General features: G+C 39.2%; 1 protein-coding gene across 2 annotated transcripts in view; it reads right to left on the bottom strand.

Moving 5' to 3' along the window:
- The window catches only part of LOC113259845 (beta-galactosidase-1-like protein 2), a 64,428-nt gene that overhangs the window by 9,790 nt on the left and 29,431 nt on the right, over positions 1–25,207 (bottom strand). For both annotated transcript variants that reach the window (XM_057316831.1, XM_057316832.1), the window contains exons 8-13: positions 22,861–22,942; positions 21,636–21,700; positions 6,238–6,322; positions 5,533–5,670; positions 4,664–4,744; positions 3,916–4,022 (exon numbers count right to left, since the gene is read on the bottom strand). In XM_057316831.1, the coding sequence (XP_057172814.1) occupies positions 3,916–4,022; positions 4,664–4,744; positions 5,533–5,670; positions 6,238–6,322; positions 21,636–21,700; positions 22,861–22,942 (558 nt within the window). The remainder of the gene's footprint in view (positions 1–3,915; positions 4,023–4,663; positions 4,745–5,532; positions 5,671–6,237; positions 6,323–21,635; positions 21,701–22,860; positions 22,943–25,207) is intronic.

The following is a 25,207-nucleotide window of genomic DNA, read 5'->3' as shown; positions in this document are numbered from 1 at the left end:
TACTTCAATTGAAAATAAAAATTTTTGAAATCATGAGTTTATACTCAAATAAAGACAACAGCAAAACAACTCATTGGCCACCTTTGGAGGATATCCAGGAATAAATTCATTATCTGATAAAAGAAAATCTTGATATTTTGTCCTAACTTTTCTTTACAAACTGTATATTAAGGTGACAAGACAATAGTAAAGGAAAGTTCTTCTACATAGAAGAATTCAACTGTATAAATGAGGAAGGAATGACTGAATAAGAATGATACTATTTTGAAAGCCTTAATGAAATATTGGATATAGGTAATAAGTGTCAATGAGTGCTAAAACCATTAGGTAAAAGGCTAATGGGAAAATTGATCATGCATAGACTGGGCTAACTACTTCTGAACCCATTGACCAATTATGAAAACAGAAATGACCAGCCATTATGTGCCTGAGATATAATGCATAAAAAATATAGCAGCACCACCTATGAAATATACTTGCAAACATTTTCTTTTAAAAAAGCACCAACTTAAATCTCATCAAGCAAAAGATATGTTCCCAGATACATGGGATCTAATTAGCAAAACCCAGGATGTAGGGGATTCGATTGTACAAATAATCCTGCTTCTTCAACAAAGAAATGTAATAAAAAGGAAAAAAATCTAGAGATTAAAAGAGATTTAAGAGGCATATCAACTAAATGCAATGTGTGAATAACCTCGTTTGGATCCTGATATTAACAAATCAGTGCTAAAAAAAGTTATGAGATAGTTGAGAAAATCTGAACACTGGATATTTTAGGATTTTCAGCAGTGGTGTGCTACATACAGTCTATGCCAGCTCATGAGCGCCAACGATGCGCATCTCTACCCAACCCTGTATTTTACCTCTGTATTCAGTGTCGTCGTGCCAGAGGCTTGGAATTAGCCATGGTGCGAGTATTTATACCACAGGAACTGGCAAACACTACTAATCAGAGTTTTTTCTTCTAGAGAGCCTGTTACTAAATATTTCCCAGGAAATCACTGACGAAAGGATTATTATTATTACTACTATCATCATCATCATCATCATCTTGGATGATAATGATTTTGTAGTTGTGTTTTTAAAAGAGTTCTTATTTTTTCAGATATATATTAAACTATTTATAGCTAAAATTACATGATGTCTTGGATCTGCTTTAAAATAATCTTAAGAAGAGGAGAGGAAGAGAAGGTATGGGTATAAATGAAACAGTATTAGCCATATATTCATAAAATTGAGGCTGCATGTTGAACACATAGGGGTTCACTACTTTTCTCTGTGCCATTTGTTCATGTCTTCAAAATTCCATAAGAAAACATTTAAAACAAAACCACAAAGGCCCCCCGACATGGGGTGCCTGGTCCCTTACTTGGCACTCCCCCACAAACACTTTTCATTGCAGTCCTGTTTGCAGTTCCCGAAACATGCATTTCCTTCCATGTCTTTACAAATGGTTTCCACTATGCCTCAAATTCCTTTCCCTCCCCCATTCTACCCCACTGTTCATCTCATTAAGCTCCTCTTCATCCACTGGATCTCAAAATTACCTCAACTGGGATATAATATTGGATCCTGTGACCGTCCAGCATGCTGAGCGTATCTCTAAATAATAACATAGCAGCTAGCACTTGCGTGTGTCAGGTTCAAATACTAGGGGCTTAATCCACACCACAATTCTATGAGGTAAATGCAATTATTAGCCTCATTTTCCGGATAAGGAAACTTACAATGAGGTTAAATGACCATCCCAAGGTAAATGCTGGAGCAAAGATTCAAACCCAGTCTTGACTCCAGAACTTACGCTCTTTCAGCACAACACTATGTTCCCTTAACAGTGCTGTGCTGCCTTCATTCCTTTACCATAGGACCTACAACCCCTTAATCTCTACTCACCTCTCCTCCCCATTAGACTGGAAGTTTCTCCAAAACAATACCTTGATAATACAGTTCCCCAAATATTAATGTTAACTAAGTATTGTGTGAATAACTACATAGGTTTTCCTCTATACCAATGGTTTTCAAACTATGTTCCTTCACACCCTAGAGGTAAGTCAGAACTGGCACATGGGTCATCCTAATATGTGCTACCCTAAAGAAAGGATGACTGATCCTTAGGATGCAAGTATAGAGCCTCAGAACGACCACTCCTGATTACCCAGTGCATGCTTTATGTACCGAACATTTGAAGTGAGTTTGAAGAAAGAGTCCCTCCACTAAACCAAAGGTTTAAAAATCATTGCCCTAGATCTAGTCAGCGTGCCCTCATTCTAACCATCTTCAGAAGGCAGGGGATCTCTTCTTGGCTATGCTATTGAAAGATTTTTCCAGTATCCTGGAATGTTTACACTGTTTCTTTACATTTAAATTTTTTCAATATTTCTGAATTCTTATTCTAGGTTTCTTATTCTGAATTGTAAAACCTTTGGAATGGTAGAAGATATTTGCAAATGTCTTATCAGATAAAGGGCTAGTATCTAAAATCTATAAAGAACTTATCAAACTCAACACCCCCAAAAAAACAAATAATCCAGTCAAGAAATGGGCAGAAGACATGAACAGACATTTCTCCCAAGAAGACATATAAATGGTTAAAAGACACATGAAAAAATGTTCCACATCACTTGGCATCAGGGAAATACAAATCAAAAGGACAATGAGATACGACCTCACACCAGTCAGAATGGCTAAAATTAACAAGTCAGGAAACAGATATTGGCAAGGATGTAGAGAAAGGGGAGCCCTTTTACACTGTTGGTGGGAACGCAAACTGATGCAGCCACTATGGGGCACATGTAGCCCAATATTTATAGCAGTAACATCCATAAGAGCCAAACTATGGAAAGAGCCCAGATGTCCATCAACAGATGAATGGATAAAGAAGAGGTGGTATACACTCACACACACACACATATGCATGCCCGCACACGCAGGAATATTACTCAGCCATCAAAAGAATGAAATCTTGCTATTTGCAATGACGTGGATGGAACTAGAGAGTATTGTGCTAAGTGAAATAAGTTAGTCAAAGAAAGACAAATACCATATGATTTTACTCATGTGGAATTTAAGAAACAAAACAGATGAACATAGGGGAAGGGAAGGAAAAATAAGATGAAAATTGAGAGGGGGCAAATCATAAGAGATGTTGAACTCTAGGAAACAAACAGGGTTGCTGGGGGGGAGAGGTGTGAGAGGGATGGGATAATTGGCTGATGAGCTTTAAGGAGAACACTTGATACAATGAGCACCGGGTATTATCTGCAAATGATAAATCACTAAATTCTACCTCTGTAACGAACACAAAAACAACAACAAACCCAAAAACAAAAAACAAAACAAAACAAAAAACCTGAAAGTAATCACTAGTTAGCTCTGAATAAAGTACATGCTGCTTCTAAAACAGAGAAATTAAAGAAAATACAGTTCATTCACCAAAAGAAGGAAGCATTGTATAAACCTTGATTAAAATGTTGAAACATAATGAAGCATGGAACACTACATCAAAAACTAAGGATGTACTGTATGGTGACTAACATAACATAATAAAAAATTATTATAAATAAATAAATAAATAAATAAATAAATAAATAAATAAATAAATAAACAAAATGTTGAAACAACGTTTAAGTCAGATATAATTCTGGATCATTAATAGAGTAATTTCTCTGTTGAAAGATAAACCTCAGATTGTACCCAGAACCAAATTCCAACCACGTGCTACCTTTAAAAGTTACACCTAAAATGAATGACACTAAAACAAACAAACAAACAAAAAATTAGAAGGAATTAAGACAACTAAGAATTGCTTTTGGCTTCCCAGTAATTTACCCCCTATTCTTTGAGCTAAGGCTTTCCCTTCTTTCTCTTCTGTCCAAAGGCTATCCCATGCTTTTACACCCAGGACATGCTTACCTCCTCCAAGTAGGATATGACATCCCACAGCGGTATGCAGTATGCTGTTACCACTGACTTATATACAGCCATAGGTATAGAAGCTGGGTGGGGAGGTTTGGGAATCCCTGCAAGGAAAACAGAGCAGATTGGGCCATTCCAAGATCCTCCTCCAACCCCATTTAAGGGAACCACCCAAAACCACCAAGGATGAAGGGCCCAGTCAGTCACAGGACATGCTTTCCTAATGCCAGGAAGAATCCTAAGGTAGGCAATAACTGAGTGGGGCTCCTCTCATATCTATAGGCTCTGAGGCAGGATGCCCTGCTGTCTGGGAAAAGGAGGCGGCACATCGTATCCCACTGCTGGACCAGTAGTTCTCAACCCTGGCAGCTCATCGGAATCTCCTAAAGTCCAATGGGAAAATACATATGCTCAGATTCTGCCCCTTCCTCCCCACTGCAACCAAGACATACTTTTCTAACAGCTCTGGGATGGGCCTGGCACCTCTGGCTTTTAAAAGTTCTGCAGAGGATTCTGATGCCCAGCTAAGACTAGGCAACATGGCCCTAGATGCTGGGAACCTAGAGGGTGGGCCCTATATTTTGTGCATATTTGAATTCCCAGTGCCTAATGATAAAATAAACTGGAACAAACTGGGTATCTCCCAAAAAGTACATTTTTACCCATTCCCTCAATCCCCTCTTCACAGGACAGAGATCAGTTGAGAGGCTGAGTTATTATTCAGATTGAGATTGTTGCTAGGTACCCAAAGAAGAGCTAAAAAACTCCTGATATGTGAGGTACTCAGTTGTATGTTCTCCGTTCTCTTTCAGCAGTGCCCCGTAGTCTGAAAAACATAAGAAATTTGTCACTTTCCCCAAGAAATCTCCAACTTCAGCAAAGGAAGGCATGAGAGCTTAGTACTGATCAAAAGGATCCTTAATACAGAAGCTTTGGAAGGAAAAAATTTTGGCATTAGAGAAGAAGAGACCACACCTCAATTAGTCCAAACCAGGAGACATCTGCCATACTTTGCAGGGCTTTCAACTGAAGGCAAGTAACACCAGTCCCCGGATATCTAATAAGTCCTGGTTGAGAGCCCAAGGCTACTCCAATCCAGTGGTTTCTACTTTCTATTCAATTTCTAATTAAATTCCTCCCTCCCTCCCTCCCTCCCTCCCTCCATTCCTCCCTTCCTTCCTCCCTCCCTCCCCCACCTCTCTTTCTCCCTTTCTTTCTCTTTTTCTTTCTTTCACCCTTGACTTTTCACCTGGTCTCTCAGTGGAGTTATAGACTTGGGGAAGACCCATTAACCAATGCTCTGGTGTAATCAAGAGATCAAAGTAACTGGTTTTACAGTGACCTTCTAAGAATAAGGGTCTGCACAGTGGAAAGGTAAGATTAAGCTACCAAGGCTTCGGCATGCAAAGTCCCAGACAGCCTAGATTCTAGTGGTGGATAAATTCTAGTACAGTCAAGAGGAATAAACATCAAACCTTCAATCTCCAACATTTGTTAAAGGCAAAACAGATTAACAATCCCAGAGATTGTTCCCAGAGACCCACCCTAGGAAGCTCCAGGCTCAAATGGTGGGGAGGCCTAGGGTGGAGACAGCTGTGGGGGACAAGTACTTGCCATAGCTTGTGACCATAGGGAGGTAATGGTCCAAAGACGCAGATCCACCCATGAAGCCAAAGTTGGTGCCACCATGAAACATGTAGAAGTTGAGGGAGAAACTCATGTTGAACATTTCACGCACATCTCTCATTAACACTGCACAGAGGTAGGAAGAAAAGGAGAAATGGGGGAAAAATAAAAGTTTGAGAGAAGTAATAGCCCTTTGTGGAATGTTCAAACTGCATGCATTAAACATTTGTTTATGCATCTTAGTCTTTGGTAAATAGATGTCCAGCTCAGTGTTTCTGGAGCACTTAGTAACTTTTTAGTAATTTCTTAGTAACCTCTTTAGTAACCTAAAATCATGGTACCAGGAACATGTACTTTCAAACCTCATTTTAACGATCTTTATCAGCTCTCCTGGAAGGATGTGGCAGATAGTCTGGGACCAGAGAACACTTCTTCCACCCAACACGCTTTCATTGAATTGTCCCATCTGTTAGAACAACTCACTCTAATTGCTTTAATAGCCTCGATAAAATATAATCAGAGTGGAAACACTGCTAAAATTTCAATTTTAATTACAATCACCTCTGGGGTGTCCATTTAGCTTTGTCCCCTAAATCCAGTACTCTAAGTACTCTAACAGGCAGGGGAAAAAAAAACAGGCCAGTGCCATCTCTGTCATCTATTCTCCTGAGAAAGAATCTAAGAAGTACTCACAGTGTGAATCCACAGATTGGCGGGCAGTGCCCCATCCATCCAAAGAGCTTGCTGTATACACCATCATCAGTATGGGGCTACGGCCCTGAGAAAAAATGAAGTGTCAATTTAGTAAAGTTCGGTACAGTTCAGAAGCCTTGCACTGTTTAGGAGGGAACTGTGAGGTCCAGTTCTCACAAACCCCCCTTATGATTCAGAGGATCCCCTCACTGTTCACAAACTCTGAGCTCTACTCTCCATTCTCAGATCATTTCCCTGGTCTCTTATTCCTCTTGGAGTTTCAATGGACTTCTCCCTCAGGCTTTGGTGAAATCAACTGTCATCGCCACATTTTCCTTTCTGGAACAATAGAATCTCTTCATTCCCTTCAGTGACCAGATCAGAGGTCCAGTAAAGAAGCGCCTGGCCCAGGGGAAGCACTAAAAATATTCAACAAATGAATGCGAAAAATGTTGAATCCCATTAAATAAGAATTCCTGAATCCCAGAATCATGTTTTGTTTTTATTCAAATATAATTAACAGAGTGTTCTATTAGTTTCAGGTGTACAATATAATGACCAACAATTCCACACATTTCTCACTGCTCATCCTGCATGCTTAATTCCCTTCACCTATTCCACCCATCCTCCCCAGTCACCTCCCCTCTGGCAACTGTGGGTTGAACAAACCTGTATTGAAGAGTGTTGTCTCTTTTTTCCTTTGTTTGTTCATTTGCTTTGTTCCTTAAATTCCACATGAGTGATATCATATGGTATTTGTCTTTCTCTAATTTTACTTAGCATTATACCCCCTAGATCTATCCATGTCGTAAATGGCAAGATATATATACACATATATACATATACACACCATGGAATATTACATATATATATATATATATATATATATATATATATATATATATATATAACAATCACATTTTTATATATACACATTACTGAAGTACATATACATTATATATACACATATAAAACAATCACATTTTCTTTATTCATCCATTATCACACACTTAGGCTGTTCCCATACCTTCGCTATTGTGAATAATGCTGCTATGAACATAGGAGTACAGATATCTCTTCAGGATAATTATTTCATTTCCTTTACATATATACCCAGAAATAAGACTTCTAGATCATATGGCAGTTCTATTTTTAATTTCTTTATGAACCTCTATACTGTTTTCCATAGTGGTTGTACCAGTTTACATCTCTACCAACAGTATACGAGGGTTTTCTTTTCTCCACATCCAGCCAGCATTTGTTACCTCCTGACATCCTAACAGGAGTGAGGGGATATCTCATTGTGGTTTTGATTTGCCTTTCCCTGATGATTAGGGATACTGAGCAGCTTTTCATCTACCTGTTGGACATCTGTAGGTCTTCTTTAGAAAAATGCACATGGAGGCCCTTTGCCCATTTTTCAGTTGGGTTACTTGGGGTTTCTTATTTTGCTATGGAGTTGTACAAGATTTTATAGATTTTGGATATTAACCTGTTATCAGATATGTGGTTTGCAAATATTTCCCCCCATTTCCATAGGTTGCCTTTTCATTTTATTGCTGGTTTCCTTTGCTGTGCAGAAACTTTTTAGTCTGATATAGTCCCCCAGTTGTTTATTTCTGCTTTTGGTATCAAATGCAAAACACTATTACCAAGATAAATATCCAGAAACTTATGCCTATGCTTTCCTCCGGGAGTTTTGTGGCTTCAGATCTTATGTTCAAGTCTCTGATCCATTTTGGGTTGATTTTTGTGTATGACATATGATAGAAGTTAGTTTCATTATTTTGCATGTGGGTATGTATGGCTGTATGTTTCCAGGAATTTATCTATTTCTTCTAGGTGGTCTAATTTCTTGGCATATAATTGTCCATACTAGTAGAAACTATGATCCTTTATATTTCTGTGGTATCAGTTGTAATTCTACTCCTTCACTTAAAACTTTTTTTTTTTACTGAGTCTGATCTCTTTTTTTCGTAGTATAGTTCAATATTTGTCAATTTCATCTTTTTTTAAAAAAACTTGGTTTCATTGATCTTTCCTGTTGTCTTTCTAGTCTCTATTTAATTTATTTCTGCTCTGATCTTTGTTATTGCCTTCTTTCTACTAACTTTGAGCTTAGTTTGCCCTTTATCTAGTTCCTTAAGGTAAACAGTTATGTTGTTGATTTGAGATCTTTTTTCTTAATGTTTGCATTTATCACTATAAACTTCCCTCTTAGAACTGCTTTTGCTGCATAAGTTTGAGATGTTGTGTTTCCATTTTCATTTGCCTCAAGATCTTTTTAAATTTCTTTTTTCATTTATTTGACCAATTGGTTGTTCAGGAGCATGTTGTTTAATCTCCATATATTTGTGAATTTTCCAGTTTTTTCCTTGTAATTGATTTCTAGTTTCATACCATTGTGGTTGGAAAACACAATTTCAATCTTCTTAAATTTATTAAGACATGTTGTGTGGCCTAACATATGGTCTATTCTGGAGAATGTTCCATGCATACTTGAGAAGCACGTGCATTCTGCTGTTGATGGGAATTTCTGTATACATTCTGTAGGTCCATCTGGTCTAACGTATAATTTAAGTCCCATGCTTCCTTATTTAGTATCTATCTAGATGATCTGTCCGCTGTTGGAACTGAGGTATGTAAGACCCCTGCTATCATTGTTTTGTTGTCTATTTCTCTGTTCAGATCTATTACTATTTGCTTTATATATTTAGGGGCTCCTATGTTGGGTGCATAATATTTATAATTGTTATATTCTTTTGATGAATTGATCCCTTTGTCATCATATAAAGACTTTCTATGACTGTTGGTACAGAGTTTGTCTTGGTCTATTTTGTCTGCTATAAGTATAGCTACCCCTTGATTTATTTTACTTGTTTTGGCTTTTGTTTGCATGGAATAGCTTTCTCCATCCCTTCAATTTCAGTCTGTGTGTGTCCTCAAAGCTGAGGTCTCTTGTAGCCAACAGATGGCTGGATCTTTTTTTTTTTTTAATCTATTCAACCACTCTGTGTCTTTTGATTAGAGGATTTAGTCCATTTTAAATTGAAAGTAATTATTGATAGGTATTATGTTAATGCCTTTCTGTTTGTTTTATAATTCCTTTGTTCCTCTCTTGATCCCTTCCTTTGTAGTTTGATGATTTTTCTATACTGGTATGCTTTGATTCTTTTCTCTTTATTTTTCGTATATCTACTACAGGATTTTGTTTTGTGGTTACCATGAGGCTTACATAAAAACATCTCATATTGATAGCAGTCTATTCTATTAATAACAGGTTAACTTTAAACATATACTCTACGTTTTTAACCCTCTCCTTATCTTTTATATTTTTGATGTCACAATTTACCTCTTTTTACTAGTGTATCATTAAAAAATTATTGTAGTTAATTATTTTTAATACTTTTGTCTTATAACCTTCATACTAAAGTTAAAAGTGATTTACCCATGACATTAGAGTATTCTCTAAATTTAACTATACATTTACCTTTACTAGTGAGTTTTATACTTTTATATATCTTCCTGTTACAAATAAGCTTTTTCTGTCACTAATTAATTAACTTACTGTTTCCTTCAGCTTAAATAACTCCTTTTAACATTTTTTTGTGAGGCTAGTCTGTTGTGATGAACTCCTTTAGCTTTATCCGTCTGGTAAACTCCACTGCTCCTTCAATTCTGAAGGACACCTTCACTGGGTAGGGTATTCTGGGTTGGTGGTTTTTTTCTTTCAGCACTTTGAATATATCACCCCATTTCCTTCTGGCCTACAAGATTTCTGCTGAATAAACTGTGATAGCCATAGGAGGGGGCAGAGTTAAGATGGCGGAGTAGTAGAGGGACCCTGAACTTGCCTTGCCCTTCAAATACAGCTAGATTAACATTCAACTATTTTGAACAACTAGGAAGATGATCTAAGGATTTAGGAAAAAATCTGCACAGTTGGAGGGAGAGAACGTGGCAGAAGCAAGGTTTGGAACCATGAATTGGGGGAGAGGAAAGCCGCGTAGCCATGAAGGGAGGGGAACCCTTTTCATGGAGCAAAGTCAGGAAGAGAGAAATTGGGAAAGAACCCAGCAGGTAGGGACTACACAATAAGCCTTGATGAGCAGATCTCCCAGGTCGCACAGTGAGAGATCACACCCCTTCCTCAAGGGCATTTGGAAGAGCATTTTTTTGTCTCTCCAAGGATAAAAGGCCAGCCATGCTCAAAAGCAGGGTCAGAGGTGCTTGCAGAGGGCAGAAAGCTTCTTAACTTTTTGCTGTGAGTCAGAATAGATTTAAACCTCTGTGTGGCTGCTTTTCTTCAACAGAACTAAGCAGAAAGCAGAGACAGGAGCAGATTGCAGATAACCTGGCCACCGCTCATTGCTGTCTGCCACAACAGATTCAAGGCTCTGCAATGGCTTCTCTGGGACAGAGGGGAGTAGGGGACTGAGCCAAGTGCAGATGGCCGATAACCTGGCTCCAGCTTTTTGCTGAGCATTACAATAAATTCTAGCCTCTGCGTACATACTGTGCAATGGCTTTTCAGGGATAGGATGGTGCTGTGCATACCCTGAACTTCTCCTCCAAGGGACAGGAGTGAGCCCACAACTTACCAAGCCCTTTAAAACTTGGAGTCTTGAAACCCAGCCACTGACTGGAGATAAAATCCAGGAGATCTATGGCTCCGTACATGCTGATGGCCCAGGCACAGACAGGTTAAAGACAAGGAACTGATGAAAACCTAGGACACAGAAGATTCTTTGCTTTTCTGACGGGGCTTCCTGAGCAGTGGTAGCTGTGAGTTCCACTCCCCAGGGACAAGACAGCAGGGTGACCCCATAGTCTTACTCCTCCACACCCCTCTCTCCCACCACCAGCACAGTCAGACTTCAGAAAGAAACACAGCACCTCCATTGGAGGCTGGAGTCCCTACACTCAACCCTGCTCCCTCTGTACCTGGCAGGGGCATCTTTACAAGGGCAACAATTCACTCCAAAAAAAAGAACAGGAGGTAATACTCACTGCCAGGGATTTAATCAATATGGAGATAAGTAAAATGTCTGACCTACAAATTATAACAACAATTATAAAGATACTAGCTGGGCTTGAAAGAAGCATAGAAGACACTAGAGAATCCCTTACTGTAGAAATAAAAGAACTAAAATCTAACCAGGCTGAAACTAAAAATGCTATTACCAAGATACAGTCACAGATGGAGGCTTTAGCAGTGAGGATAAATGAGGCAGAAGAGAGAGTCAGTGATATAGAAGACAAAATGATGGAAAATAAGGAAGCTGAAAAGAAGAGAAAAAGACAACTACTGGATTATGAAGGGAGACTTCGAGAACTCAGGCATGCCATAAAACAAAATAATATCCTGATAATAGGGGTCCCAGAAGATGAAGAGCAGGAGAAAGGGACAGAGGTTTATTTGAACAAATTATAGCTGAAAACTTCCCTAATCTGGTGAAGGAAACAGGCATTCAAGTCCAGGAAGCACAGAGATCCCCCCCTTAAAATGAATAAAAATACGTCAACACAAGGACATATTATAGTGAAACCTGATAATTTCAAAGCCAAAGCAAGAATCTTGAAAGCCGGGGCGCCTGGGTGGCACAGCGGTTAAGCGTCTGCCTTCGGCTCAGGGCGTGATCCCAGTGTTCTGGGATCGAGCCCCACATCAGGCTCCTCCACTAGGAGCCTGCTTCTTCCTCTCCCACTCCCCCTGCTTGTGTTCCCTCTCTCGCTGGCCTGTCTCTGTCAAATAAATAAATAAAATCTAAAAAAAAAAAAAAAAAGAATCTTGAAAGCAGCTTGGGGCAAGAGGTCCTTAAACTACAAGGGTAGAAACATAGGGCTGGCAGCAGACCTGTCCACAGAGACCTGGCAGGCCAGAAAGGACTGGCATGATATATTCAACATGCCAAATGGGAAAAATATGCATCCAAGAATACTTCATCCAGAAAAATTGTCATTCAAAATAGAAGGAGAGATAAAGAGTTTCCAGGACAAACAAAAACTAAAGCAATTCATGAACACTAAACCAGGCCTATAAGAAATATTAAAAGGGATCCTTTCAGTGAAGAGAGGGCCCAAAAGTAACAAAGATCAAAAAGGAACAGAGACAATCTACAGGAATAGTGACTTTACAGGTAATATAATGACACTAAAATCATATCTTTCAATAATTACTCTGAATGTAAATGGACTAAATGCTCCAATCAAAAGACATAGGGATCAGAATGGATAAAGACAAAAAAAAAGAAGGACCCACAGATATGCTGTTTACAAGAGACTCTTTTAGACCCAGACACCTCCAGATGGAAAGTAAGGGGGTGGAGAACCATTTAACATGCCAAAGGACATCAAAAGAAAACTGAAGTAGCCATTCTTATATCAGAAAAACTAGATTTTAAACCAAAGACTGTACTAAGAGATGAAGAAGGACACTACATAATAACAAAAGGGTCTATCCAACAAGATCTAACAACTGTAAATATTTATGCCCCCAGCTTGGGAGTATCCAAATATATAAACCAATTAATAATAAAATTAAAGAAACACATTGATAATAATGCAATAATAGTAGGGGACTTTAACACTCCACTCATAGCAATGGAAAGATCATCTAAGCAGAAGATCAAGGAAATAAGGGCTTTGAAAGACACACTGGACCAGATGGACTTCACAGATATATTCAGAGCATTCAGAGCATTCAGAAGAATCCATTCTTCTTGAGGGCATATGGAACATTCTCCAGAACAGATCACATACTGGGGCACAAATCAGGTCTCAACTGGTACAAAAAAGATTGGCATTATTTCATGCATATTTTTAGAACACAAAATTTTAAAACTTGAAGCCACCTACAAGAAAACGTTTGGAAGGACCACAAATACATGGAGGTTAAAGAGCATTCTATGAAAGAATGAATGGGTCAACTAGGAAATGTAAAGAGAAGTTTAAAAAATACATGGGAGGAGGGGCGTCTGGGTGGCTCAGTCGTTAAGCGTCTGCCTTTGGCTCAGGGTGTGATCCCAGCATTCTGGGATCGAGCCCCACATCAGGCTCCTCCACTGGGAACCTGCTTCTTCCTCTCCCACTCCCCCTGCTTGTGTTGCCTCTCTCGCTGGCTCTCTCTTTCTGTCAAATAAATAAAGTAAAATCTTAAAAAAAAAAAAAATACATGGGAGGGGCACATGGGTGGCTCAGTCATTAAACGTCTGCCTTTGGCTCAGGTCATGATCCCAGGGTCCTGAGATCGAGCCCCACATTGGGCTCCCTGCTCAGTGGGAGTCTGCTTCTCCCTCTCCCTCTGCCTGTTGCTCCCCCTGCTTGCGCTCTTTCTCTCTGTCAAATAAATAAATAAAATCTTTATAAATAAATAAATAAATAAATAAATAAAAAAATGACATAAAATAAATACATGGGAGCAAATGAAAATGAAAGCACAACAGTTCAGAACCTTTGGGATGCAGCAAAAGTGGTCCTCGGAGGGAGGTATATAGCAATACAAGCCTTTCTCAAGAAATAAGAAAAGTCTCAAATACACAACCTAAACTTACACCTAAAGGAGCTGGAAAAAGAACAACAAATAAAGCCTAAATTCAGGAGAAGAAGAGAAATAATAAAGATTAGAACAAAAATCAAAAGTATAGAAATAAAAAAAAAACAGAGTAGAACAGAACAATGAAACTAAGAACTGGTTCTTTGAAAGAATTAATAAAATCGATAAACCCCTAGCCAGATTTATCAAAAAGAAAAGAGAAAAGACCCAAATAAACATAACCATGAATGAAAGGGGAGAGATCTCAACCAATACCACAGAAATACAAATGATTATAAGGGAATATTATGAACAATTATATGTCAAGAAATTAAGCGGTCTGGAAGAAATGGATAAATTCCTAGAAACATATAAGCTACCAAAACTGAAACAGGAAGAAATAGAAAACCTGAACAGACCAATAACCAGCAAAGAAATTGAATCAGTAATCAAAAATCTCCCAAAAAACAAGAATCCAGGGGGCCAGATGGCCTCCCAGCAGAATTCTACCAAACATTTAAAGAAGAATTAATACCTATTCTTCTAAATCTATTTCAAAAAATAGAAATGGAAAGAAATCTTCTAAACTCCTTCTATGAAGCCAGCATTACCTTGATGCCAAAACCAGACAAAGACCCCATTAAAAGGAGAATTATAGACCTATCACTGATGAACATGGATTTAAAAAAATTCTCACCAAGCTACTCACTAATAGGATCCAACAGTACATTCAAAGGATTAATCACCACGACCAAGTGGAATTTATTCCTGAGCTGCAAGGGTGGTTGAAGATCTGCAAATCAATCGGTGTAATACAGCACATTAATAAAAGAAAGGATGAGAATCTAATGATCCTCACAACAGATGCAGAAAAAGCATTTGACAAAATACAGCATCCTACAGTGTAGGGATATAAGGAACATACCTCAATATCATAAAAGCCATATACGAAAATCCCACAGTGAATATCATCCTCAATAGGAAAAGACTGAGAGCTTTTCCCCTAAGGTCAGGAACACAAGGATGTCCACTCTCACCACTGTTGTTCAACATAATATTGAAAGTCCTAGCCTCAGCAATCAGACAACAAAAAGAAATAAACTGCATCCAAATCAGCAAAGAGTAAGTAAAACTCTCACTCTTCACAAACAACATGATACTCTATGTAGAAAGCTCAAAAGGCTCTACCAAAAAATTGCTGGAACGGATACAGGAATTCAGCAAAGTGGCAGGATATAAAATCAATGCACAGAAGTCAGTTGCATTTCCATACACTAACAATGAGGCAGAAGAAAGAAAAATCAAGGAATCAATCCCATTTACAATTGCACCAAAACCCATAAGATACCTAGGAGTAAACCTAACCAAAGATGTAAAGGATCTATGGTCTGAAAACTACAGAACACTTATGAAAGAAATTGAGGAAGACACAAGGAAATGGAAAAACATTCTATGCTCATGGGTTGAAAGAACAAATATTGTTAAAATGTCTATGCTACCCAAAGCAGTTACACATTCAATAAATCCCTATCAAAATACCATCAGCTTTTATCACAGAGCTGAAACAAACAATCCTGAAATTTCTACAGAACCAGAAAAGACCCTGAATACCCAAAGGAATGTTGAAAAAGAAAACCAAAGCTGGAAGCATCAAAATTCTGGACTTCAAGCTGTATTACAAAACTGTAATCATCAAAACAGTATGGCACTGGCATAAAAACAGATACATAGCTCAATAGAACAGAACAGAGAACTCAGAAATGGACCCTCAACTAATCTTTGACAGTGCAGGAAAGAATATCCCATGGAAAAAAGACAAGTCTCTTCAACAGATGGTGTTGGGAATACTGGACAGTGACATGCAGGAGAATGAAACTGGACCACTTTCTTACACCATTCACAAAAATAAACTCAAAATGGATGAAAGACCTAAATGTGATATAGGAATCCATCAAAATCCTAGAGGAGAACACAGGCAGCAACCTCTTTGACCTTGGCCACAGCAACTTCTTGCTAGACACATCTCCAAAGGCAAGGGAAACAGAAGCAAAAATGAACTATTGGGATTTCAACAAGATTAAAAGCTTTTGCACAGCAAAGGAAACAGTTGCCAAAACCAAAAGACAACCTACAGAATGGGAGAAGATATTTGCAAATATCTTATCAGATAAAAGGCTAGTATCCACAATCTATAAAGAATTTACCTAACTCAACACCCCCCCAAAAAAATAAAAAATCTGGTCAAGAAATGGACAGAAGACATGAACAGACATTTCTTCAAAGAAGACATAAAAATGACCAACAGACACATGAAAAAATACTCAAAATCGCTTGTCGTCAGGAAAATACAAAGCAATACCATAATGAGATACCACCTCACACTGGTCAGAATGGCTAAAATTAACATGTCAGGAAACAACAGATGTTGGCGAGGATGTAGAGAAAGGGGAACCCTCTTACACTGTTGGTGGGAATGCAAACTGGTGCAGCCACTCTGGAAAACAGTAATGGAGGGTCCTCAAAAATTTAAAAATAGAGCTACCCCATGACCCAGTAATTCCCCTACCAGGTATTTATCCAAAGGATCCAACCATAGTGATTCGAAGGGGCACTTACGCCCCAATGTTTATAGCAGCAATGTTCACAATAGCCAAAATATGGAAAGAGCCCAGAAGTCCATCAACTGACAACACAGACAAACAGATAAAGAAGATATGCTATAAATGCATATATACATAATGGAATATTACTCAGCCATCAAAAAGAATGAAATCTGGGGCACCTGGGTGGCATCTGCCTTTGGCTCAGGGCGTGATCCCAGGGTCCTGGGATTGAGCCCCGCATCGGGCTCCCTGCTCTGCTGGGAGCCTGCTTCTTCCTCTCCCACTCCCCCTGCTTGTGTTGCCTCTCTCGCTGGCTCTCTCTCTCTGTGTCAAATAAATAAAATAAAATCTTAAAAAAAAAAGAATGAAATCTCACCATTTGCAGCAAAGTGGATGGAACTAGAGGGTATTATGCTAAGTGAAATAAGTCAGTCAGAGAAAGGCAGATATCATATGATTTCACTCATATACGAAACAAAACAAATGAACATGGGGAAGGGAAGGATAAATAAAATGAGAGAGGGAGGCAAACCATAAGAGACTTTTAAGTATAGGGAACAAATGAGGATTGCTAGACGGGAGGTGAGTGGGGGGATGGGGTAACTAAGTGATGGGCAATAAGGAGAGCATTTGCAGTAATGAGAACTGGGTATTGTATGCAACTAATGAATCATTGAATTCTAGCTCTGAAACAAATAATAGAGTATATGCTAATTAAACTGAATTTTAAAATTTAAAAAAAAAAATCTGTGGTAGCCTTATGTGGGTTCCCTTATAGGTAACAAGTTGCTTCTTTCTTGCTGTTTTTAAGATTTTCTCCTTGTCTTTACCTTTTGACAAATTAATATTGCTGTGTCCCAGTGTAAGTCTCTTTGGATTAATTTTATTTGGCACTCTCTGGGCTTCCTGGATCTGGATGTCTGTTTCATTCCTTAAGCTAGGTAAGTTTTCAGTCATCAATTTCTTTGAATAAGCCTTATGCTCCCTTTTCTCTTCTCCTTCCAGGATCTCTATAATGTGTATATTCATCTGTTTGATTTGTCCCATATGGTGCCCCATAAATCCCCTAAGCTATCAGCACACGTTTTTCCATTCTTTTTTTTTTTCCTCTTATGATTGGATGAATTCTACCACCCTGTCTTTGAGTTTGCAGATTATTTTTTCCACTTCATCAACTCTACTGTTGAGCCCCTCTACTGGATTTTTCAGTTCAATTATTATATTCTTCAGCTCTATAGTTTCTGTTTGGTACTTTTTTATATTTTCTATTTCTTTGTTTAAATTCTCACTTTGCATATGCATTGCACTCCTGACCTCAGTAAGTACCTCTATGATGATTATTTTGAACTCTCTATAAGGCAAAGCACTTATTTACATTTCATTAAGATCTGCTTCTGGAGTTTCTTCTTCTTTTGTTTGGAACTTATTCCTCTGTGGGTTTTTTATTTTATTTTATTTGACTCTGTTAATTTCTGTGTATTAGATAAAACAGCCATCTCTCCCCATCTTGACAGAATGATCTCATGCACGAGATGAGCCTTGTTGATTAGCCCAGCCCAAGTTCCTAGCTGTCTCTCAAACTTTTGTGATTTTCTAAGCTGTCTTCTTTGTTGAGCATGTGCTAAGAGCTGACAGTGTCTCAAAGGAGAGGATAACAATCAGCTTACTAGATGCAGACTGATTAGAGGCGGGACTCTCAGGCACCAGCAAGGAAAGTATGTTGTTAAGCTCCTTCCAGGGAGAAACTGGGAGATGAGCATTTTAGCTTGCTTCGCCTGTGCTGGGCCCAGGTATATACAGCCACAGCGTGGGGAGGAGATGCTTCTGTGCTTGTTAAGGACTCTCTCTTTGCTAAGATACTGTAATACTCATGAATACAGGTGCCATTGGCTATTAGAACCAGGTGATCCAGCAGTCTGTTTCTCAGGTCACTACTGCAAAAGCTAGGCACCAGATATGTGCACAAGTTCTAACCAGGGAGATGCTGGGGACTTGGTTTTATTATTGGAGTGAACTGAAAGAAGGTGTGAAATGTGTCTGCCAGCTTCCCAGGACTGGAAAGATTGAAGCCAGCCTCTCGTTGCCTCCTAAATTAGAAGCCTGGCCCTCAGGCAGCAACTTTTAAAGTTGCAGATATACTTCTTTGGGCATAGATAGACTGGGACATGGATGATTTTGCCTTTCCCTCTGTGCTGAGCCCTGGGGGGACAGTCATGATTAGTGTTCATGAGGCCACTACAATTTTTTTTTTTAATAGTCTTGTGGGTCTCATGGGCACAGTTTTCAGAGCTAGGTGTTTGGAATACCATACCTCCAGTGGGAGTCTTCGAAGCTGGGGAGCTAGAGGTGGGGTCCCATTCCTCCACTCCTCAGGGAGTAGCTAGGAGCTGAGGGTTCCCTCTCGATTGTGACAGTATATTAGGGGGTGATGTTTATGGTTAGAACGTGTCTCAGGCTTTCTCACCTATTTTGATGTGGATATTTTTTCATTCTCACAATAAGTAGAGTCACTCAGCTAGTTTCTGGACTATTTCAGAGGGAATTGCTGTGGGTGGCTGTACATTTGGGGTATGTGTGGGAGGAAGGGAGTTCAGGAGTCTCCTGTGTCACCACCTTGGTCAACTCCAAACTAAACTCTCAATTCCTTTCATTTATTTTTAGAGAAATCCTAAATTATGTTTCCTGGAAGCATTGCACTTTGTTATAATACCCCCTAAGACAAAATGGCCGGAGCAGAATCACAAAAACAAACACTTTAATTGTGCTCCTACCAGTATGAAGAAATGTGGTAATGTCACTCATCGTAATAAAACCCAAGTCTTCAAAACTATTGGCAGTAGATGTCACAGATTTGATTTAGGTTAAGGCTGCCATCAAAAGCATCCTCAATCTCTTGCACATGAACTGCCATTAGGATGGATCTCTTCCTATCTGCATTTGTTCTTTCAGCTTTGTTGCTGTTTTTGCTGCTGGTTTTAATGCAGGGACTTTATGATTCCTGTGTGCTGACTTCGGCCTACTGTGATACAGCAGATCCCATCATTTGGTGGATGAGCCCCTCCTTTCCCACACTGTCTCATCTAGACCTTCGACAAGCACAGCTTCTGGTACCTTCCCTCAGAAGAGGATCGGTCAGAGCAAAGCGAACAACAGAGCCCCCATACTCATTGAACAATCCTGGAAAGTCCTCCGCAAGGACAAAGAAGATATCTTTTTCGTCACCAGTATGTATCCAGAGCCTAGCACAGGATCTGGCACAAGGTACCCACTCAAAATAACGTGTTCATTCTGATCTAAATTTGAAATGTCTAACTTCTCATGCACTTCAAGCTTGAGCTCCCCCTTAAGTATGTAGGCTCCACCTTGACCAGTTTGGATAGGAATCTCTTTGAGAACACAAAAACAAAATAGGGGTTCAAAAGCTCTGCTTTCTCCCCATATCCAGTTACATCTGTCCTAAGAATTCTGTTTCTCTCATGTTCACTTTCTCACGTAAGAAATGTACTAGAAACAAATTACAATGACCCTTCTAAAGCTATGGGTACTCATTTTCACTATTCAATTCCTGTGATTGCTCCTATATTGTATCAAATCATTCTCTCACCACCAAAGGAATTTAAAATGGTTAATGATATAAGAAAGTGAGAAGAGCATGGGATTTGGAAGCAGAAGGTTTAAGTCTGGGTTATTCTATTGCATGATCTGACTGTCCACCTATGATCTCAAATCAGTAATTTAACCTAAGTCATCTTTCCTCATCCGCAAAATGAGAATAAGATTAATAGTTTCTAACATGGTGATATAAGAAATAAACATAAAAAAGCTGTGTATATAAATATTATGTTTTTCTAGCTTTTGTTACTAACCCATACTCTATTTTTATTTTTATTTATTCATTGTCTCTTACCACTAAAATATAAACTCTAAAAGTTTCACTTTTATAGATTTCGTTCACTGCTTTATACACAATGCCTGGAAAAGTACCTAACTGGTACATAGTAGATGCTAAAAACACTTACCTGACTGACCCAATAAATAAACAAATGACCTTATTTTCAGAACTTTGCTAATTATAGACAGCATATCACTTTTAACTCTAGACTCTGCTGGTTTTATTGCTCCCCCCCTCCCTTCTTCCTCCATTATCATAATGTTAGCATCTATCGGAGTGTTTATTTTGCCCTGGGAATTAGTCTCTCTTCATATTCTCTTGGAATGCACTCACCCCAATCCCTGCACAGCTCTGAGCTACCTGTACTACTTCCTGATGTTGGCCCAGTCATTATAAGGCTGGATACATCTCCCTTTATACTTTTATCTAAATGTTAGTGTTGTCTCAGACCACAGGGGAAGAGAATCAGGGATTTAACAGTTTTTAGAATTCCAGACATTATTTTATATTGATGGTAATTAACATATTCTTCTTTTGCTCCTAATACTATATATTTCAGTCCTGTGAAAAATGAAACATGTATGCATGGATCTCAGCTAGGGGTAGAAACCAGTGCCACCCTCTGATCTCCAGTTACCCACTAACAGTTTTATGGCAATTAGCACTTCCTATCTTGCATTTATTTACATTCCCTGTCTTTCTCACTGGATCATAAGTAGTTACAGGTGAATGGGGCTATGAGTAAAGGGTTAACAAAATCTCTCTCTTTGCCCATGCAAACTAACTTCAGGTCTACCTGAAAACCAGATAAAGGCAGACTGTTATCCACGTTATCAGGTAGATTGCTATGATTAAGATGACCTCTGATAAGCAAATCAGATCTGGACTGGAGAACTACCAATGATAACATAAATTCCTCGTATAGGTCTAGCTTTCTGCATGCAGTGTATCTTGAAACCAAGAGTTCCCTTCCGCAGACCTGGAATCTATACCTATAAAGCTGTGACAAAGGACACTGGTTGGCTCCTCCCCTGAGACTGAGGCTTCTCTGCAAGGATGGTTCCCATTCCTTAAAACCTGAGCGTCACTTGGGGTAGGGCATAGCCCCTGGACTGCTGTGAGGATTCCTACTGATGCTGCCCTGCTAGTGTGCCACGTTTCTCATTCTGTATCCTTCTAAGGGGCTACGGGCCAGGCATTGTAAGCATTTGAACTTGATTTAGTTACACCCCACACCCCCTAGAGCAGGCATTTCAAGGGCATAACAGATCAAAGTCTTAACTGAACTAAAGAACTTCCCCCCAAAATGAGCTAGAGATCCTAGCGTAAGCAAGAATCAAAACATATGCCATCTCTGGAATGTCCTTACCTGAATGGATAAGAGTGTATCATAAGTTGCTTTCTTTATATGCTTCATGTGGACAGTGGAAAGTACTGTGGAGGAAAAGGAGACACTGTGTATAAGGTCCTCCTACCAGCACGGTTGAGCAGAGACAGAAGATACTCCCAGACACAGGATGAAGACCTGGGCCTCCACACCTTCTGCACATACACCTCACAGGTAGTTCTCATTAACACTTTATTGACTGTGGTTAATAATAAAGATAGGATCCTGCATGTGGGTCCAAACCTGCTCCATACAAAGTGCTTTCCCATACGTCCCTTCACTTAGCATTTACAACGAATGACGCAGACAATAAGGGCAGTTAAGATAAAATCACATTATGCTGATGAATAAATGAAAGCCAAATGAAGAAACTCAGCCCAGAGAGATGAATAGCCTAAGACCTAAAACTTGACTATAGATCTCATGACTTCTAATTCAGAACACTGTCCTGCCTCTCCTACGAGATGAAAGATGCCAAAAGATGGGAGGAGAACATGCCTGACAAGCTGTTTGGGTGAAAGGACTGCAAATAGCACTGTTCTCCGGTTCTATTTGTCTGCACATTGCCTTTTTCCATTTTCCAAAATACCAATCCATATTTCTTCCTTATAATTCTATTCCATGTTTCCCTACTATGCTTATTCCCCAAACTTATTTATCCCCTGAGCTCCTGGGGCTCGGTCCACGACAGTACTATTTCTCTGACACTGCCTCCACTTCCTGTTGTTCAGTCATGGCCATTTGGCAATGACAAAGATAGTCTTTACTCTGGTCCCAGCCAGGCCCAGAGGACTGGAAAGGATGGAGCAAGCGTTCAGCATTGTTGGTGCTCTAGGGTAACAGCTGGTGGGGTAGCAAGGTAAGGACCGGTTCCTTAACTCAGCCCCACCACTTTTTCCTAAAAACTATGGGGCCTCAGGGCACCTGGGTGGCTCAGTCTGTTAAGCATCCGACTTCAGCTCAGGTTGTGATCTCGGGGTCCCAGGGATCAGGCCCCCTGTCAGGCTCCGTGCTCAGTGGGGAACCTGCTTCTCCCACTCCCTCTTCTGCCCATCCCCCATTTGTGGGTGTGCATGCTCTCATGCTCTCTCTCTCTCTCAAATAAATAAAATCTTTACAAAGAAAACTATGGGGAAAAATAAAGCATCAGAAGGACTACTGTTCTGTTTCAGACTTCACTAGTACAGGAAATAAAGAGAAATTGTACCCCGTTTTAAGTGGCCTCTTGTCAGTTCTGCTCCATCATCAGCAGTCATAAGCAGCACCTTGATTCCTCTTGTGATCAGGGCCTATGGAGAAATTTGGTAAGGTAAATGAACTGTCCCTGGTCCCATGGAATGGCTTCTCTCTAGAAAAAAATGATGGTGATAAAAACACTGGAATGAAGCTGAGGAATGGAGAAAAAGCTCTAATTCCCCCATCCAACTACTTGTAAGTTAGTAAATTAGAACAAAAAACATCATCCCTGCCTCAGCCACACTCAGAAAGGCCAGACTGACAATTAAAATATCAGACCTAAAGGAAGAGGCAGTGGGACTGTTTGCATTCACCTTAATACAAGTGCTTTCCCCTAAGGGCCTGAATCCCAGATTTTGTCTAGTGCATCAAAGAATTTAAGACAAACCCCGTCCTCCACACTCATGCTCGAATTAACCACATGCCGTGGACCTAATTCACAGGATGGACTAGGAAACACACACACTGCTGGTTTTCCTTTGGTCTATGGCAAGCGCAGGTAAATTTTTGTTTAGTCCATCCTTATGGTCACACTTGTTGCTGCATGAGACTTTAATGTCTCTAAATAAAAATAAATCCAAGAGAGTCTAAATCAAAGAAAGACAGAAGAGGCTAAGAAACTTATCTACTTGAAAGGTCAAATACTGAGACTATGACCATGAATACTGAGAAAAGCCAAAGGTATGCCTTCCAGGGTCTGTGGGTGACAATATCCTGAAGGTGAAACTATTCCTGCAATTATCCTAGGGCTGCTTGTTGGGTATGAGAAGGTGGTTTGCTTCTCCTGAACTCTTCTGTAAAACAGCGAAGGCTGAGAGGTGAACAGAACGAGTGAGAGGAGACAGCATGTCATATATTAATTACAGTCAATCTTCCACTACCATAGGTCCAATGAGACACAATGTTTCACCCCTTTAGTCCCAGCAAGCAATAGGGCCTATTGGTAGGTGACCATATAACTTTTCATCTAAATTAGAACACTTGATAATGAAAAGGGTGTTAACCGGGATTCATGGACCACTACTCACAGGGATAGCAATAGGTTCCACTTCCAGGACAGTGGGCTATTTTGTTTCAGACTAACCATCCTGCTAATAGCAACTAGATGAACTGGACAAAAAAAAATTTTTTTTAACTTGAAGATACTAGATATATCAAGGCAGGACTTGAGGAGTCAGGTTTCAGAGAGGTAGGCAGCCTAGAGAGGTGAATACAGCACGCCTCATATTTTTCCTTGAGACATTGTCTGATTCCCCAAGCATCAGCTGAGAGGCTGAAAAGCTGAGTAGATTACCCAGCAATTTATGAGATGTGGGGAAAGAAATTGCAGTTCATAGACTGCCAAAGTAGAGGAGGGGCCATAACAATTCTAGGCTTTCAGCTGGGACCCAAAGCGCTATCCCCTAGGAGAGAAGGTGAACAAGAATCCGACTTGCTCTCATAATAATTAAAGCCCAGCTCCAAATCATTTCAACTACCTTCTGGAAGCAAAAATAAACCCATATGAATAGCTTCAAATGATTTCAGTCATGTTTTCATAAATAAATTGGATTGAAAAATTATTAGGTATACCAAAAGATATTACTTTACTGAAACCATGAGAAAAACAAACAACAGAACAGATACATAGGAAATTAGACATTAGGTTTCTTAAACATAGCTTTGAAATAATTATAATTAATATGTTCAAGGAATTTTTTTTAAATGGAAAAATTTTGGCCAAAAAAAGGAAACCATAGAAAAGAATCAAATGAAAATTCTAGAGCTAAAAATCACTATATCTGAAACTAAACCTAGGTTTAACATCAAATTAGACAAAGCTGCAGAGAAAATTCATAGATTACAAGATATCTTAGAAAAAATCATCCAGAAAAGAGCAAAACAGATATGATGAAAATATCTAATTTTGTATAACAGAAGTCCTAGAGGAGAGGAGAGAAAAAAATGGTGCTGACAGTTGCTGAAGATTTTCCAAAACCAATGAAGACTTCAAGCCACATAATAAAGGGTGCAAACAAATGTAAGCAGAATAAGAGCAGAAAGAAAACCACACCTAGCCAAATCTTCGTGAAGTTGAGAAAACCAAAAAATAAATCTTAAAAGGAACAAGAAGAAAAATACATTTTACCTTCAAAGGAACAATAATCTTATCAATACTTAACTTCTTCATAAAAACAATGTACACTAGAGAATCAGCAAAGAAAATGATTGCCAACCTAGAATTCTAAATAAAGTACAAATATCCTTCAAAATGATGATGAGCTAGGCACATTTTCAGGCAAACAAAAGGTGAGAGAATTTGTTAATAGCATACCTGC

This window comes from Ursus arctos, unplaced genomic scaffold (assembly GCF_023065955.2).
Source record: "Ursus arctos isolate Adak ecotype North America unplaced genomic scaffold, UrsArc2.0 scaffold_22, whole genome shotgun sequence".
Taxonomy (NCBI): domain Eukaryota; kingdom Metazoa; phylum Chordata; class Mammalia; order Carnivora; family Ursidae; genus Ursus; species Ursus arctos.
This window is presented reverse-complemented; position numbering and strand designations above follow the sequence as displayed.